Source organism: Bombina bombina, chromosome 5 (assembly GCF_027579735.1).
Source record: "Bombina bombina isolate aBomBom1 chromosome 5, aBomBom1.pri, whole genome shotgun sequence".
Lineage (NCBI taxonomy): Eukaryota > Metazoa > Chordata > Amphibia > Anura > Bombinatoridae > Bombina > Bombina bombina.
Window position 1 is genome coordinate 519,715,047 of NC_069503.1, and position 20,157 is coordinate 519,735,203.

Consider the following 20,157-nt stretch of genomic DNA (forward strand, 5'->3'; position numbering starts at 1 on the left):
ACCTCTTCCCCAGATACGGCTTGGCACCCTGCCATCCAGCAAGCTGCTTACCTTACATGCCCACTCAATGTAGGAATTTCCAGCTAGTTTAACAGTGTCTCTGAACCGCCTCCTGTACGCCTCCGGTGTAATCGCATACCTGGAGAGCAGCGCCTCTTTTACAGCATTATAATCCCTGACTTCCTCATCCCGAATGGCCCGAAAAGCCTTGCTGGCCCGGCCGGATAATTTTCCGGATAATATCGTGACCCAGTCCTCTGCGGGTACCTTGTGTAGGGTACATTGCCTCTCAAAATCCGCAAGGTACACATCAATCTCTCCTTCGGGTTCCAGGAAGTTTTTAAAAGCTGCAAAATGTACTTTTCTTTTTTTTACTGGGGTTGCGGTGACTTGGGCTGCTGCAGCGCCACTTTGGCGAAGTAGGTTGTCCTCCACAGCTGCTATGACCCAGTCGATAATTTCAGCAGACGGGTCGGGGCCATAATGTGCCAGTCTTATTTTAACCGCCCGGTTAAAGCTTGCTTCTTCGGGAATTCTGTCTGATATGCTGGGCTCATTGGTTCCTTCGGGCCCTGGTACTCCGTCCATCTCGGTCAGTATTGTAATAATCTCCCTCTTCCTGAGGTTACTGGCTTGTCGGCCCCGTTGTTCTAGCAGGTCTTTAAGGGTAGCTCTTCTGGGCGATGAGGTTCATCCCGTCGCTTGCCACCAGTTGTTATGGTATAACCCGGATATCAAGGGTTAATACCAGATGAAAGATGCCCTGAATACGGGATCAGCAACTCACGAACCCAGTTAATTCCACCCAAACATGAGACCAAGCTCCATCTTGAGGGTAAAACAGAATGTGTTTTATTGAGGGCTTTATGCCCAGTATTTATGCAAGTCTCCCACCTGGTTGACACTCCTAGGAGACCAGATGGGGGATTGGAAGAAGATAGTACATTAGATAGAGGGAAGACGCCCTTTTACAGGATACAATAGAATTGCATTACTTAACCAAATAAACAGTCCTTCTTCACACCTGGCAGTCTGAACTCTGGAGGTGATTAAACAATGTGAACGCTTATCACTTAAACTTAATTACAGTAAACAATAGCTGATGCCAGGAAACCTGTCTTTAGAAAATAGTTTCTCAAAACTGAACAAAGTTAACTCTTCCAGTACTGACAGAGGGGTCTGTCACATATTTAAATATGGGTTATGCAGCAAGATAAGAGTCAAAATTAAACTTTCATTGTTCAGATAGAGCACTGATTTTCAAACCTGCACTACTAGGAGCTAGCTGGTGATTGGTGGCTAATCATATGCCCCTTGTCAATGACTCACTAGATGTGTTCAGCAGTAAGGGAGGGGCGCCCTATGACAATATATTCAATGAATCTAGTGATATACAATTAAATAATTAATTAGGGATCCACTGTGTGGAAATATAACAACCTCAGTTGAGAAAGAATTAAACCTCAGTAGAGAAAGAATTAAACCTCATAAAGAGAGAACATTACCTCATAGAGAAAGATAGATTGAAATGTAGTTATAAGTGACTATACTACAATATAGCAGCAGGCTGAGGGTTACGTGGGTTTCCTCCTTATTTTTTTTATTATTTTAATAAATTAATTTTTATATTGCTGCTATTATTTGCCACCATCTTTTCACCCTTGGCTGAGAGGGATACATTCTTTGATAACCCTGATTGCTGCTGTATCCTGAATCTGCCCTGATTCCCAATTTCCCTGGATGATCCACCTGTGTCCAGTTGGCCTGTGATCTAGTCTGGTGGGTGACTATTTTGATCCCACCTTGCCTCTATAGCATCAAAGGAGATGCTACAACTATTGTGAGTACCACTCTTCTATCTCGCAATTGATTTATCCGTGTATAAGCAATACTAGGCCATATAGGCACCTTTGTCTCCTCTTATCTTTCTGATACAGACATCACACCATTGCCGGCTGTTGGTCTTCTGGGTGACTGTTATAGATCCCAGACTGCTCCCTTAGCACTGATTGAGGTGGTCTCCTAAATGTGAGTTCAGTCCCTCATACATATAGTTGATTTTGGACCAAACAATATTGGGCCATGTGGCGCATCTGTCTTTTTTTGTCTTTTGTAGATGTGTTCAGCTAGGTCCCAGTAGTGCATTGCTACTCTAGAGCTTAATTTAACCATGCATTCAATCCCTTTTGAAGGGTTAAAGACACAGTTATATGCAAGCAATAGAGTAATAATAAAATTCACCAACATATTAGAGCATTTTCATTTTGCATGTTTAAGTCCCGTTAAAATTGCTTTTATTTGATGCTCAAAAATCTTTAAAATTATGTCCTCTTAAATACACAACATAAAAACAAAATTTATGCTTACCTGATAAATTTATTTCTCTTATGGTGTATCCAGTCCACGGATTCATCTATTACTTGTGGGATATTCTCCTTCCCAACAGGAATCTGCAAGAGGACACCCACAGCAGAGCTGTCTATATAGCTCCTCCCCTAACTGCCACCTCCAGTCATTCGACCGAAGACAAGCAAGAGAAAGGAGAAACTATAGGGTGCAGTGGTGACTGTAGTTTAAAAAATAAAAAACACCTGCCTTAAAATGACAGGGCGGGCCGTGGACTGGATACACCACAAGAGAAATAAATTTATCAGGTAAGCATAAATTTTGTTTTCTCTTGTAAGGAGTATCCAGTCCACGGATTCATCCATTACTTGTGGGATACCAATACCAAAGCTATAGGACACGGATGAAGGGAGGGACAAGGCAGGCGCTTAAACGGAAGGCACCACTGCCTGTAAGACCTTTCTCCCAAAAATAGCCTCCGAAGAAGCAAAAGTATCAAATTTGTAGAATTTAGAAAAAGTATGAAGCGAAGACCAAGTCGCCGCCTTACAAATCTGTTCAACAGAAGCCTCATTCTTAAAAGCCCATGTGGAAACTACCGCTCTAGTGGATTGAGCTGTAATTCTTTCAGGAGGCTGCTGGCCAGCAGTCTCATAAACTAAGCGGATTATACTTCTTAGCCAAAAAGAAAGAGAAGTTGCCGAAGCCTTTTGGAATCTCCTCTGTCCAGAGTAGACCACAAACAAAGCAGATGTTTGACGAAAATCCTTCGTAGCTTGTAAATAAAATTTTAAAGCACGAACCACATCAAGATTGTGTAATAGACGTTCCTTCTTTGAAGAAGGATTAGGACATAATGAAGGAACAACAATCTCCTGATTGATATTTTTATTAGATACCACCTTAGGAAGAAAACCAGGTTTGGTACGTAACACTACCTTATCTGCATGGAAAATGAGATAAGGGGAATCACATTGTAAGGCAGATAACTCAGAAACTCTTCGAGCCAAGGAGATAGCTACTAAAAACAGAACTTTCCAAGATAAAAGTTTAATATCTATGGAATGCAAAGGTTCGAAGGGAACCCCTTGCAGAACCTTAAGAACTAAATTTAAACTCCATGGTGGAGCAACAGGTTTAAACACAGGCTTGATTCTAACTAAAGCCTGACAAAAAGCCTGAACATCTGGAGTATCAGCCAGATGCTTGTGCAAAAGAATAGACAGAGCAGAAATCTGTCCCTTTAAGGAACTAGCTGACAATCCCTTCTCCAATCCTTCTTGGAGAAAAGATAATATCCAAGGAATCCTGACCTTACTCCATGAGTAACCTTTGGATTCACACCAATGAAGATATCTACACTATATCTTATGATAGATTTTCCTAGTGATCGGCTTTCGAGCCTGAATTAAGGTGTCAATGACCGACTCAGAGAAACCACGCTTTGATAAAATCAAGCGTTCAATCTCCAAGCAGTCAGACGCAGAGAAAATAGATTTGGATGGTTGAAAGGACCCTGAAGTAGAAGGTCCTGCCTCAGCGGCAGAGTCCATGGTGGAAGGGATGACATGTCCACCAGATCTGCATACCAAATCCTGCGTGACCACGCAGGTGCTATCAAAATCACAGAAGCTCTCTCCTGCTTGGTCTTGGCAATCAGACGAGGGAGCAGAGGAAACGGTGGAAACACATAAGCCAGGTTGAAGGACCAAGGCGCTGCTAGAGCATCTATCAGTGCTGCCTTGGGATCCCTGGACCTGGATCCGTAACAAGGAAGCTTGGCGTTCTGATCAGACGCCATGAGATCCAGTTCTGGTTTGCCCCAAAGTTGAATCAACTGTGCAAATACCTCCGGATGGAGTTCCCACTCCCCCGGATGAAAAGTCTGCCGACTTAGAAAATCCGCCTCCCAGTTCTCTACTCCTGGGATATGGATAGCTGATAGATGGCATGAGTGAACCTCTGCCCATAGAATTATTTCTGAAACCTCCAACATTGCTAGGGAACTCCTTGTTCCCCCTTGATGGTTGATGTAGGCTACAGTCGTGATATTGTCCGACTGAAATCTGATGAACCTGACCGCAGCAAGCTGAGGCCAAGCCTGAAGAGCATTGAATATTGCTCTTAGTTCCAGAATGTTTATCGGAAGGAGTGCCTCCTCCTGAGTCCACGAGCCCTGAGAATTCAGGGAGTTCCAGACTGCACCCCAGCCCAGAAGGCTGGCATCTGTCGTTACTATTGTCCAATCTGGCCTGCAGAAGGTCATACCCTTGGACAGATGGACCCGAGATAGCCACCAGAGAAGAGAATCCCTGGTCTCTTGATCCAGATTTAGTAGAGAGGACACATCTGTTTAATCCCCATTCCACTGACTGAGCATGCACAGTTGCAGCGGTCTGAGATGTAGGCGGGCAAACGGCACTATGTCCATTGCCGCTACCATTAAGCCGATTACTTCCATACACTGAGCCACTGAAGGGCGAGAAGTGGAATAAAGAATACTGCAGGAATTTAGAAGTTTTGACAACCTGGTCTCTGTCAGGTAAATCTTAATTTCTACAGAATCCATCAGAGTTCCTAGGAAGGAAACTCTTGTGAGAGGGGATAGAGAACTCTTTTCTTCGTTCACCTTCCACCCATGAGACCTCAGGAATGCCAGAACAATGTCCGTATGGGACCTGGCGATTTGAAAATTCGACGCCTGTATCAGAATGTCGTCTAGGTAAGGGGCTACTGCTATACCCCACGGTCTTAGGACCGCTAGGAGTGACCCTAGAACCTTCGTAAAGTTTCTTGGTGACGTGGCTAACCCAAAGGGAAGAGCCACAAACTGGTAATGCCTGTCTAGGAAGGCAAACCTGAGAAACCGATGATGATCTCTGTGTATCGGAATGTAAAGATAAGCATCCTTTAAGCTCACGGTAGTCATATATTGACCCTCCTGGATCATAGGTAGGATGGTTCGAATAGTCTCCATCTTGAAGGATGGGACCCTGAGAAATCTGTTTAAGATCTTGAGATCTAAGATTGGTCTGAATGTTCCCTCTTTCTTGGGATCTACAAACAGATTTGAATAGAAGCCTTGCCCCTGTTCCTTCTTTGGAACTGGGTGAATCACTCCCATAACTAGGAGGTCTTGAACACAATGTAAGAATGCCTCTCTCTTTATCTGGTTTGCAGATAATTGTGAGAGATGAAATCTCCCTTTTGGGGAAGAAGCTTTGAAATCCAGAAGATATCCCTGGGGAAACAATTTCCAATGCCCAGGGATCCTGACATCTCTTTCCCAAGCCTGGGCAAAGAGAGAAAGTCTGCCCCCTACTAGATCCGTTTCCGGATCGGGGGCTGATACTTCATGCTGTCTTAGAGGCAGCAGCAGGTTTTTTTGGCCTGCTTTCCCTTGTTCCAAGACTGGTTAGGTCTCCAGACCGGCTTGGACTGGGCAAAATTTCCCTCTTGTTTAGTATTAGAGGAAGTTGAAGCTGCGCCACTCTTGAAGTTTCGAAAGGAACAAAAATTAGTCTGTTTGGTCCTTAATTTGTTGGACCTATCATGAGGAAGGGCGTGACCTTTTCCTCCAGTAATATCAAAAATTATCTCCTTCAGACCAGGCCCGAATAGGGTCTGCCCCTTGAAGGGAATTTTGAAAAGCTTAGACTTTGAAGTAACGTCAGCTGACCAGGATTTAAGCCATAGCGCCCTATGCGCCTGAATAGCAAAACCTGAATTTTTAGCCATTAGCTTGGTTAAATGAACAACAGCGTCAGAAACAAATGAATTGGCTAGCTTAAGAGCTTTAAGCTTGTCAAGGATATCATCCAACGGGGTTTCTACCTGTAGAGCCTCTTCTAGAGACTCAAACTGGGGCAATGCATGCAAGGGGCTGGAGAATAAAACCTTGTTGAATAAAAATTTTCTTAAGGTAACCCTCTAATTTTTTGTCCATTGGATCTAGAAAAGCACAACTGTCCTCGACCGGGATAGTTGTACACTTCGCTAGGGTAGAGACTGCTCCCTCCACCTTAGGGACCATTTGCCACAAGTCCCATGTAGCGGCATCTATAGGAAACATCTTTTTAAAAACAGGAGGGGGAGAGAACGGTACACCTGGTCTATCCCATTCCTTAGTAATAATTTCTGAAAACCTCTTAGGGATTGGAAAAACATCAGTGTAAACAGGCACTGCATAGTATTTATCCAATTTACACAATTTCTCTGGGACTACAATGGCGTCACAGTCATCCAGAGTTGCTAAAACCTCCCTGAGCAACACGCGGAGGTGTTCAAGCTTAAATTTAAATGTAGACATATCAGAATCAGGTTGAAGTGTCTTCCCTGAATCAGAAAAATCACCCACAGATAGAAGCTCTCCTGCTTCGGCTTCTGCACATTGTGAGGGTATATCAGACATAGCTACTAAAGCGTCCGAGAGATCTGTATTTGTTCTAGCCCCAGAGCTGTCTCGCTTTCCTTGTAACCCTGGCAGTTTGGACAATACCTCTGTAAGGGTATGATTCATAACTGCCGCCATGTCTTGTAAGGTATACGCAATGGGCGCGCTAGATGTACTTGGCGTCCCTTGAGGGGGAGTTATAGCTTCTGACACGTGGGGAGAGTTAGTCGGCATAACTTCCCCCTTGTCAATTTCCTCTGGTGATAAATCTTTTAAAGCCAGAATATGGTCTTTATAATTTATAGTAAGATCAGTGCATTTGGTACACATTCTAAGAGGGGGTTCCACAATGGCTTCTAAACATAATGAACAAGGAGTTTCCTCTATGTCAGACATGTTTAACAGACTAGGAATGAGACCAGCAAGCTTGAAAAACACTTTAATAAATGTGAAAAGCAGAATATAAAAAACGGTACTGTGCCTTTAAGGGGAAAAAACAATCACATAAACTGTAAAACAGTGAAAAAAAGCAGTAAACTCTACGAAATTTTTACAGTGTGTAGAATAGACTAAAATAGCATTGCACCCACTTGCAAATGGATGATTAACCCCTCAGGCTCAAAAACTAATCAGAAAAACGGTAAAACCGTTATAAACAGTCACAAGCAAACTGCCACAGCTCTACTGTGGCTCCTACCTGCCCTTAAAACGACTTTTGTAGCAACAAAAACCCTTTACAGAGGTCCTATATGTCAGGGGACTCCTTCAGGGAAGTTGGATGTCTCAGACTGCAAAAACTACTGCGCAATTAGAGCGCGAAAATAGGCCCCTGCCACCATGCACTCAAAGTGAAAGGGCCATAATAACTACTCCTAGGAGAAATCTAATCAGCCATGTGGAAAACTAGGCCCCAAATAAAGATTTATCACCTTCAGTAAAAAACGTATTTTATATCCATGCAAATGTTTTACATACTAAGTAATAAGAGCAATAAATATGAATATTACCCTTTACTGCAAGCATGATCCCAGTCGTTTGTTAAATCACTGTAATCAGGCTTAGCTTAAATATATCAGGCACTGTCAGCATTTTCTAGACCTTATCATCTCTCTAGAAAAAAATATACTGAACATACCTCAGAGCAGGTAATCCTGCCGGCCATTCCCACAGCTGAAGTTTTCCCATACTCTTCAGTTATGTGTGAGAACAGCAGTGGACCTTAGTTACAACCTGCTAAGATCATCAAAAACCTCAGGCAGAACTCTTCTTCTAATTTCTGCCTGAGGTAAAAACAGTACAACGCCGGTACCGTTTAAAAATAACAAACTTTTGATTGAAGATAAACTACACTAATTCACCACATATCTCTTGATACTTCCTTTCTTGTCGAGAGCTGCAAGAGAATGACTGGGAGTGGCAGTTAGGGGAGGAGCTATATAGACAGCTCTGCTGTGGGTGTCCTCTTGCAGCTTTCTGTTGGGAAGGAGAATATCCCACAAGTAATGGATGAATCCGTGGACTGGATACACCTTACAAGAGAAATGTAGTATTTGAGTGTCCTTTTAAGAATTGGTGTGCTTTAAAAATAATACTTAAAGTTAAAAAAGGTTAAATATTTTTCTGTATGTTGAAATGTACTAATATTGATAAATGTACTTTTTTTTTAATTGACAATACTTTGAACAAACTTTGTTCTGTGGGGTGGGTGAAACTTACCTCCGGGTACAGGTTGAACCTTTTCAATGTGTTTATTACATTTGGGTACTCTGTAACATTGTCATTCATAATCATCAGCAGGCCAGAAACATATGAAGGAGCTTCAGTAACCGTCTTGAAGTAGGAGTAATAAAGTCCCTGTACAATAAAAACATGCAATGCTGAATATAACTTATGTATAACATCTTAAATAACTTAGGAAATAGCTAAAATAATCTATGAATATGCAATAAAATTACTGATATTAAAGAATTTATTCTTAGATCTTAGATATTTTATTAATACATACTTCAATTCCATATGCTAAGCTGCAGGGAAGGAGAAGTGTCTTAAAAAAATAAATAAAAAAATGACCATATACAGATGTATGTAAATAAAAATCGAAAAAGTTAGGAGACAGACCTAAAATTTTATGAGTCTTGGTTCCTGGGGCCAAACTATATGGTTTAAACCTTCTTCAATGAAGTACTAAAATAAGGAAATATATTTTAAAAAAAACCTAAAAGATAAAGGAGTGCTTTCAAATATCATTAGGGATATTTCATGCTAAATACTTGCATTTTAAAATACACTTCTGTTAAACTATATCATTGGCATCAACTGTTTGGTTGGAAAATGGATGTAACGTAATTGCCACTTAAAGGTCACTAAAGTAAAATCTTAAGTGCAATGATTTCTTCTCATATTTAAAGTGATTGTAAACTTTAATACATTATTGCCCATATATAAAACAGGGGCACTTTAACATTTTGAAAGCTGCTTCATTTTTAAAATATTTACTACTGAGTTATGGTAAACATACCCCCATTCATCCGCCCCATCTCATACTGTATTCAGGAGATCAATGATGAATCTGGCTTCCTCTATTCATTGCGTGCCCCACGAGCTGGACATCAGATGGGGTACGCAACGATTGGAGGTAGCCGGATTCATCATCGATCGCCTAAAAACAGTATAAGAATTGGGGGCGGAGGAACGGCGGTATGTTTACCATAACAAGTGGCTTTCAAAATGTTAAGGAATTATAGTGCCCCTGTTTTAAAGATACATTTTATGTACTGTGCAGTAATGTATTATAATTAAAGTTTACAATCACTTTAATCAGAACATCTAAGTTTATGACTTGGTTCCTCCCCTTCCTGAGCTCCCGGGTGCGGTGCCGAGTACAGACTAGCACAGAAGAATCCAGAAACGTCAGTGCAGCACTGCATGAAAGATGCAAAGGTCTCTCAGGAGTCCAGAAACTCAATGACCTTTTATACACACAGACTAATTACAAGCAAACAGATCACAGCTCATACCAAGACCACAGATAGCAACTCCAAGAGGCAACAAGCATACCTACATAGGAAGTTTTGGGAGACCATCACAGGATCTACATTTCCTTCTACTCCAAGGAGGCAGACGAAAACAAAGGATACACTATTCAAGCTCTACTCATCATCTGATACACCCTCCAATGCGGCAAACTTACCTCATCAGATTGGGGTAAATTTTGGTAAGGGTATTTTATTTATCTCCACTACACTTGGATCTACATTAACATACCTAAGGACATCTAAGGACTTATTATATTATTTCTCCATAAGAGACTCATACTTCTCAAACATACTAATTTATAAGAATTGTAAGCGCTGTTTACTCTCTGTTCTACATATATATATATATATATATATATATATATATATACACACACACACACACACACACACATATTATATATATATATATATATATATGTGTGTAAATCAAGAGAACGTAAAGGGTTAAATAGCGCTGATCCTGCCCACTATAAATAAATATACTTATATCAAAGTGTCTGTGTGGAATGCATATCTATGACTAAATACAATATATATATATATATATATATATATATATAAATATATATATATATATATATATATATATATGCAAAAACGTAGAAGATTAATTATTTGTGATTTACATAAAGAATACAAACACAATGGAGAGAGAGACCAAAGCTTAAAAGAATAAATAATTCCAATGTATGTGTACTGTAAAGACAATCGTTTACAAAGGGTAAGTAAAACACCTCGGCGGGTGCATAAAGTATATAATCCAAGTGAAAAACTTCTGAAGTGACTACTTACAGAAATGTACCCCAATCATATGAGGCAAGTAGAAAACACACACACACATCTTTAGAGATGTATATGTATGTATCTCAATGTTAAAGCACTTTGCATGTCTTTTTTTTCTTCTAACACCTGAGAGCATTTTTTAAAATAATTTGTATTAGATGGTGTTATTATGAGTGTAACTGTACTTTGTAATGTATCTTTATGTGTTTTATGTGTTAACCAGAGCTCTGAGAATACAGTAATGTATTCTTGCATAAATGCGTTTACTATCAACTTGTAGTACCAGCGGTAAGCCCAACGAGCACAAACCTCCACGATAAACCTCTTATCGCTTGCGCTCAAACGTTTTTAGCTCCACTCATAATCTGGTCCTAAATCTTTTTTAGGATTTGCCTGCTCAAGTGCGCTACAAAAAGTCTAAAACCCTCATAAATTAAACACTGCAAATGTTTATGAATTTACCTTTTAGCTTAGTCTGTTCTCAATATTCCAAACACACATTTTCTCATATCAAAGACTTTCTCATATCAAAGACAGTCCCTAAAGCCTTTTCTCTTCTGCTCTAATATATGTTTACAGATATAGGTTTCAGTATATATCTGTTTTAAACTCTTCAATAATTTCAATAAGCTTGATGTGTTTAACAAATCTCCTACATTGACTAACATAGGGTGTCCTCGTTTGTGACTGACTGCAAGGGTATTACTATGACTTCCAGGCTTCTTGCTAAAAAACGGATTGTGTTGCGATTATGTACAACTGCTTTATTATCCCCTCAGAAATCTAAGTAGTGCTTGACAGTTGTGGCACTGAGAGCAATGGCTTCAGTATGTGGTTTCAGAGCCAAAATTGTCAACATTAGAAATCTCTTTACGAGTCTCTCCTGGGGCCTTTTCAGAACCTCTGTTTTCATGCCAAAATAATAAACTACCCACTAGGATAGACATTGAAAATAAATTTGAGAGAGCATTTGGATCTGAGCTATCCTATCAAATTTATATCTTAAGGTTTGTTCATTTTTAGGTGGCCAGCAACAAAGTTGCAGGACAACCTATTGTTATTGTTCGGATTATTATTATTATTATTATTATTATTATTATTATTATTATTATTATTCTTTTTATTCCGCCAAGCTTTGTATTCAATTGCCCATAACTGCTTAACTGTTATTGCAAAGCTCTTAAAATCAGGTATGCTGGTACAGCCTATTGCTGTGCTACATCTCATGCAAAATTGAACTCATAGGTCACATGCTCTGGCAGCCATATTGCTTTTTGCGCCAAATTTCGACAACCGCTTAAAAATCTTTAGCTCTGGAACTGCTTATGTTACAACTTTGAAACTCGCTGTGCTTAGTGCTACTATGACCTAAAATTGCTATTGCTCAAGAGAAGTGCCTTGGTCACATGATGTGGCAGCCATCTTGCATTTCGCAAAAATATTCAAACATCTTCTTCTCTTAAACCGCTTAGTGCAATAAAGCGCAATTTTGCACATATACTCCTTGCAAGGTCCTCTACCAAGTTTGTTCAAACTGCGATTTTTCCATAATCAACATGGCTGCTGTGAGACATTAACCTTTTTATCGCCATTTAATTGCGTAATTTTGCACTTTATACATTAATTTTATAATATTTAACAATATTACAGTGTAATAGACACATGATTACACATAGTCATAACCCTTAAAGACAATATTGCAGTTAAAATTCGTATTGCGCAGTCGCCTTCGTGAAATAAAACATTTGCAAATTTTCATGAAACTTCTGCAAATTGTAGAGGTCTATAGTGAGCATTAGTATGTGCAATTTGAAAGCCATACATTGCATAGCTTGGCGGGCATTTTGTTTCGTATGTGCCATTTTTAAAAACTATAAAAATCTTCTTCTCCGAAACCGCTTATGGGACAGACTTGAAATTTTGTTTATAGAGTTATCTTATGACTAACATTCAGATTTGTTCAAGAGAAGTTGATACATCATGTGGTTTGGCAGCCATTTTGAATTGTTCAAAATTGCTTAACGATATATTTAAATTAATAATAAAACAAAAACCGTTTTACAAAAATGCTTTATTTTTGCCATGTTTATTGACATCTACAGTGAGCACTATTGTGCATAATATGGAGGCTGTATATCTTACGATCGGGCAGCCATCTTGGTTTCCGTGAAAATTTCGAAAGTCTATTTTCTCTGCAACCGCTTATGTAAGAACTGTGAAATTTGCTGTACAGTCTTATATTGTGACCTAGAGTCACAGTTGTTTATGTTGAAGGAATTAGTCACAAGCTGTGGCAGCCATATTGGTTTATGCAAAAATTTTGAAACTGTGTTTTCTTTCCAACCGCTTATGTTAAAGCTGTGAAATTTGCTGTATAACCATATATTGTCACCTAGAGTTACATTTGTTCATTTTGAAAGTATAGGTCATATGGTGTGGCAGCCATTTTAAAAAATGCAAACATTTTCGAAAATGTGTTTTTTTTTCCAAATGCTTATGTTAGAACTGTAAACAGTTGTTGTATAGCTTTATTTTGTGACATAACTACTTATATGGCTTTGCAAAAATGATGCGCTGGCCACCTCTATTGCTGCTTGAAGCTATATTTTTTTTTTTTTTTGCTTTTTTAAATTCAGATAAACTTGATCTTCTAAGAATGAAACGGATATATGTTACACCATTTCTATGTCTGTTTTATTTAAAAAAAAAAAAAAAACTACTAAGTGTAATTGTACTGGTGAACTTGCATCAATGCAATAAAACAAAAGAAAAAAAGATGGATGACACTACAGCTCATACAATAACATGCAAACAAAATAATTAGCACAAATGTTTTCCCTAAATACAAAAACAAGCAAATAATCAAATGACCAGTGAATATTAGCATTCTACTTTTCTGCAAATAGCATTTGAAAATGTATTATCCCCACTGACCATAATCAACACTAAGGGCCAGATTATGAGTGGAGTAGTGGTGTGAGCACACGTTCGAGTGTTAAAACTGCTAGAAGTCATTTTTATGCACTCAGAGATTTGCGCTCATATTACGAGCAAAAATCTCCATAAACTTCAAATCAAATGAACACCCACAAGTCGTGCAAACATGATTGTGGTTATTTAAAAGCGCAACATAAGAAAATAATATTGCATATTTCATAATCCAATGTTCTGTACTGTGGCCGGACTGTTAGCCGACGGACATTTGGCCGACAGACATTTGTCAGACGGATATTTGGCCGATGGATAACAGTCCAACACACAAGTGGCTGTCAGAGATAGGTAGATAGATTGATTTGATAAATAGATGCAATAGAAAGATAGATAAATTCAAAATATAGATAGATTCAATAGATAGATATATAAATAGATAGATTCGATAGATAACTTCACAGACAGAGAATTACAAGACGTGCGGGCTGGGACCCATGGTTAGGTTCCCAAAGGCGGTTGCGGCGCCCAAGGCTCTTGTTAGAACAGAGCACTTCGGAGCGTATCTGCCCTTGGCCGAACTCGGAACATGCTTTAGCATTCTGTCTATCGGCCAAAATATCCATCGGACAGAATGCTGTCGGCCAAATGTCCGTCGGCATTTTGTTAGAGCACCGTTCTGTACATAGCAGAATATGTTCTATTTATTCTTAAAGATATATTTAAATATATATCTGATGGAGTTTTGCATAAAAATAATGTGTTGTCCTGTAGCTGAAACAAAACGTTGTATAAGGCTAAGAAACCTTTTTTGAAAGAGAAAAGACTCCACTTTCAAATGAGGGCTCCCACACACAAATGTGATCACTACAGTGTGGCCAACTGATAGAAACATAAGCATATAAAACAAAATCAAAGAGGGAGAGGAGCCTTTTTCTGAATCTCACAATACGTAGATGGGTAACAGACAAGTTATATGAAAAAGGTAATCCTCCTTTGTGAAATGAATGGTTCTGTGTATATCCAGCTGCAAGTGGATTGACATACCAATGATTAACAGCCCAAAGAGTGAGTGGTGTTATGTCAGTCTAGCGATTCGAGGTAAAGTCTTATTACCACTCTTAATCCTAGAAATATATTATAAGACCACTCAAAAACACTATCCTGGGGGCTTGTCCAAGCAGCGGCTCTGAGTAGTCGCACCTTTCTGGAGCTCTGGGAGAGGAGACAATAATCTGTCAATTATTACTCAAAAACCATAGCATACATCAACCAAACGATTAACTTCGTATTTATCTACCATCTAAGCTTCATTACCTTGCTGTGTTTATGACCCCAGTGGTGGAACAGGACAATTGAGAACTGCAGCGGCGGCAAACTCGCAGGCAGTGTCTCCCTCCCCCGGTCACCTGGGGTATTCTACCAGAACTGACTATACATTACAACCGAAATAACAACTCAGACCTCTTACTGCACTTATCACTTCCCAGAGCAGGTACAAATTTCTGCACAACATAATCATATTATAGAGGAAAATGCTGCACCCAAATGCTACTACATGGGCCAGCAATCTTCCTGACAAGATGGATTCCCGATGTGCCAAACTAGAAGCTATGATGCAAAACTTAGTAGACAATGCGCTTTCGGAACTTGATCTACAACTTCTTGTAGAGAGGGTTAAATTCACCAAATTCAAACAACTAACAAAACAATCTATAACTTACAAGCCTGATCCAGCTTCAAAGCTTGCTGAGACCGACCAGCTCTATGTGTCCGAAACCGATTACTTCTCACAGCCACACAGCATGTCTGCACCAACATTTCCACAGTCAAAGCCGATCACCAAATACACAGCAATAATGAGTGTATATTGGAACAACGTTAAAGGAGTACACCATCCCATAATATCAGATCCTCTGACGTGGGAAAGCTCTGACCAGCAATCTGTAATGAAGCCTATATTAATACCAATTTGCAACCAGTGGAAAAGCATGGACTCCGCTAAGATGTTTGTCTACACCGCTGAGTGGGGGAACTATCCTAATATACAACTGAAGAAAGGTTATACTGGAACAGCAAGATTGTTCTCGCAGATAGGACAGTTTCCGGATCTGGGACAACCAACTTGTGGGTTTGAGGGGGTCCCCCAGGAGGCCATAGAAACAGAGACGATACGTTCCTTACTTCACGTTATCACTCCGGATGGCGCCCTGGATTTTACATTGTATGAAGAAACCCCCCCTACACCACAAAATCCTATATGGGACTCGAGCTTTGTGGCGGTATCACATGCTGACATAGATATAGGACACATTAAATCAGATAAAAGGACATACCTACTATTCTCGGTCACCTTTCCTACAGATACTAAGGTTGTGCTTATACTGGCAAATTTAAAAGGAGGATAACTTATTCACAATACAGTATTGCCCACAAGCCAAACGCTGGAAAGCCTAAATGAACTAACTGAAACGCTTAAAAATATATTGTTCAATTGTATGCTTAGAATATCTACACAAGTCTGTCTGCATATTTACTAAGTACATTACACAGAGAGGTACCCACTATCTTCTGGTTCTCTTGCCTATGAATGCTAAAACAATGTCTTTGCCATTAAACTTATTTGCAAAGTATTACTCCCAACACGCTTATCGCTGGAAAGTATTATCAATCTAACTAAAATGTTTAATATTTTGCTTATTTGCATGCCTACAATAATTAGGCAAATTTATTTCTAAGTGTCATATATACATTACACAGAGCATATAATTGTAATACAAGAATACAGCGGTAACCTCTCTTTTAAGTTAAGCCATATTGCTCCAACAGCTTTTTTTATATTCTCCAAAGTATAACATTAAGAGATTACGCTCCCACATACCTAATCAGAAGCATCTAGAGCACTGATAACACACATTCCGAATACACAACTTACCTTCCTCGCGACCGAGGCCGTGTGGAGAAGGTAAAGCACATATACAGTGCAAAGGATGCAACTTCACACCCAATAATATAGAAACAAGCTGCATACATGCTGGATCACTAGATGGGCAGAAGGGGAGTAACTACTTATAGTTAAATATACACTTTAGCCAAGTGAAGTACCAATGCCCTGATATGTATGGTTAAACGGATGTCCTAACAGACACAGGATAATATCCTCATTGAGCAACAATGATGTTATCCTTTCTACTCCTGCACAGTTGTATAGATATAATAGATAAGTTTAGCCTACTAATGTACCTGTACAGACCAACTGTGAGGTTTAGTCATACATAAGTTAAGCTTAAAATAACTGTTTTCAAGGCTTATTCAAGCAACCTATTTGAGTTTAATATTGAGAATGTTAATAATATTCAATTTGTTGAAAAATACAGTTCTGGTAGTTAGCGTCTCCATTTTTACTCTTGTTTAATTGGATATGTTAGGATAACATTCCTTTTCATGTTATAGCTTGAGATGCAACCTTATTTTTTTTGCTCTGTTTTGTTGATGTCTTGTTGTATATCTAAACAACCCCTAAACTCGAAATTTTGAAATACCATAGGTCCAAGAGTGAACGAGGACTTTATTCTATCGAGTATATGTCATATTAGATATGATGCAACTACTGTATTTAACATGCTTGAATATTGTGTTATAAACAAATTTAATATGTTGTCCTCAATAATAAAAAAAACACAACAAAAAAAACACTATCCTAATTGTTGCTGATGTTGCGCATAGAACTTTGTTATTATAATCAAACACAAATTTGCAAGTATTCAAATAAATGGTCAAACTATTTGAAAATATGTGACATTTTGTAAAAAAAAAAAAAAAAAAAAAATCATATACTGTAACTTTGGACAGGTGCATACTCAATTAATTTTACCAGAAGAAATCGGTTTTGTGTAGATTTACACTGCATCTTTTTTATTATATTTAGATTTTCCTACTAATAAAGAGCAGTGAATAACCAAGATCACCCAGAGAATGGTCTCTGTCCACATGAAGATCTGATAAACATCTTTTATTTCATACTTGTGAAATCCTCCCAGTTGATATATGCAACCTTAGTCATGCAACTGTGACATGACATATCAGTCATCAGAAATACAAAGTCTTTACAGCTCAAAAAAGCTTTGACTACCAGAATTTACAAAAGCAAAAGGCATTCATAAAAGAGGTGATATTTCTGAAGTTCTGAGATAATTCCAGAGCCCAACTTAGATGTTCAGACAAGTGTCTGTAGAGGAGGCTCCAGACTCTATACATAACAGTGTTCTCCCCAAGAACTATTTTCACTACCTAGCTAATTTTACTGACTACAATGTTTTCAATGTGTTTTGCACAAATTATCAATAAATCAATGTATGTTAAAAAAAGTAAAATTTATGCTTACCTGATAAATTGATTTCTTCTATGGTAAGACAAGTCCACGGATTCATCCTTTACTTGTGGGATATTATCCTCCTGCTAACAGGAAGTGGCAAAGAGCACCACAGCAGAGCTGTCTATATAGCTCCTCCCTTAGCTCCACCCCCCAGTCATTCGACCGAAGGTACAGGAAGAAAAAGGAGAAACTACAAGGGGCATAGGTGACTGAAGTTTAAATAAAATATATATATATATATATATATATAATCTGTCTTAAAATGACAGGGCGGGTCGTTGAAGAAATCAATTTATCAGGTAAGCATAAATTTACTTTTCTTCTATAAAGGCAAGATGAGTTCACGGATTCATCCTTTACTTGTGGGATACAATACCAAAGCTACAGTACACGGATGAACGGGAGGGACAAGAAAGATGGTTAAACAGAAGGCACCACTGCTTGAAGAACTTTTCTCCCAAAAATAGCCTCAGAAGAAGCAAAGGTATCAAATTTGGAAAATTTGGAAAAGGTATGAAGCGAAGACCAAGTCGCAGCCTTACAAATCTGTTCAACAGAAGCATCATTTTTAAAAGCCCATGTGGAAGCCACCACTCTAGTAGAGTGAGCTGTAATTCTTTCAGGGGGCTGCTGTCCAGCAGTCTCGTATGCCAAACGAATTATGCTTTTCAGCCAAAAGGCAAGAGAGGTAGCCGTAGCTTTTTGACCTCTACGTTTTCCAGAAAAGACAACAAACAAAGAAGATGTTTGACGGAAATCTTTGGTCGCTTGCAAGTAAAACTTTAAAGCACGAACCACGTCCAAGTTGTGCAATAGACGCTCCTTCTTAGAGGAAGGATTAGGACACAGAGAAGGAACAACAATTTCCTGATTAATATTCTTATTAGTAACAACCTTAGGAAGGAATCCAGGTTTGGTACGCAAAACCACCTTATCAGCATGGAAAACAAGATAAGGCGAGTCGCATTGCAATGCAGATAGTTAAGAAACTCTTCAAGCCGAAGAGATAGCAACTAAAAAGAGAACTTTCCAAGCTAGAAGCTTAATATCTATGGAATTCATAGGTTCAAACGGAACCCCTTGAAGAACTTTAAGAACTAAATTTAAACTCCATGGCAGAGCAACAGGTTTAAACAAGGCCTTGATTCTAACTAAAGCCTGACAGAACGACTGAGCGTCTGGAACATCTGCCAGACATTTGTACAGTAGAATTGATAAAGCAGATATCTGTCCCTTTAAGGAACTAGCTGATAGCCCCTTCTCCAATCCTTTTTGGAGAAAGGACAAAATCCTAGGAATCCTGATCTTACTCCATGAGTAGCCTTTGGATTCGCACCAATAAAGATATTTACGCCATATCTTATTATATTTTCCTGGTGACAGGTTTTCAAGCCTGAATCAAGTTATCTATGACCGACTCCGAGAAACCCCGCTTGGATAAGATCAAGAGTTCAATCTCCAAGCAGTCAGCGGCAGAGAAACTAGATTTGGATGCTGGAACGGACCTTGAATCAGAAGGTCCTGTCTCAGTGGCAGAGTCCATGGTGGAAGAGATGACATGTCCACCAGGTCTGCATACCAAGTCCTGCGTGGCCACGCAGGTGCTATCAAAAACATCAAAGCTCTCTCCTGTTTGATTCTGGCAATCAAACGAGGAAGGAGAGGAAATAGTGGAAACACATAAGCCAGGTTGAACGACCAGGGTACTGCTAGAGCATCTATCAGTACTGCCTGAGGGTCCCTTGACCTGGACCCGTAACGAGGAAGTTTGGCGTTCTTACGAGACGCCATCAGATCCAATTCTGGTGTGCCCCATTGCTGAATCAATTGTGCAAACACCTCCGGGTGGAGTTCCCACTCCCCCGGATGAAAAGTCTGACGACTTAGAAAATCCGCTTCCCAGTTCTCCACCCCTGGGATATAGATTGCTGATAGATGGCAAGAGTGAGTCTCTGCCCATCAAATTATTTTAGTAACCTCTATCATCGCTAGAGAACTCTTTGTTCCCCCCCGATGATTGATATATGCTACAGTCGTGATATTGTCCGACTGGAATCTTATGAATTTGGCCAACGCCAGCTGAGGCCACGTCTGAAGAGCATTGAATATCGCTCTCAGTTCTAGAATATTTATCGGGAGGAGAGCCTCCTCCCGAGTCCACAAACCCTGTGCTTTCAGGGAATTCCAGACTGCACCCCAGCCCAATAGGCTGGCGTCCGTTGTCACTATGACCCACGCTGGCCTGCGGAAACACATTCCCTTGGACAGATGATCCTGAGACAACCACCAAAGAA

At 39.5% G+C, this 20,157-nt stretch overlaps 1 protein-coding gene across 1 annotated transcript in view; it reads right to left on the minus strand.

Moving 5' to 3' along the window:
- DPY19L1 (dpy-19 like C-mannosyltransferase 1) overlaps positions 1 to 20,157 on the minus strand; it is a 550,250-nt gene that overhangs the window by 458,703 nt on the left and 71,390 nt on the right. Inside the window, exon 5 of the mRNA XM_053715774.1 lies at positions 8,456 to 8,593. Coding sequence (XP_053571749.1) covers positions 8,456 to 8,593 — 138 coding nt within the window. The remainder of the gene's footprint in view (positions 1 to 8,455; positions 8,594 to 20,157) is intronic.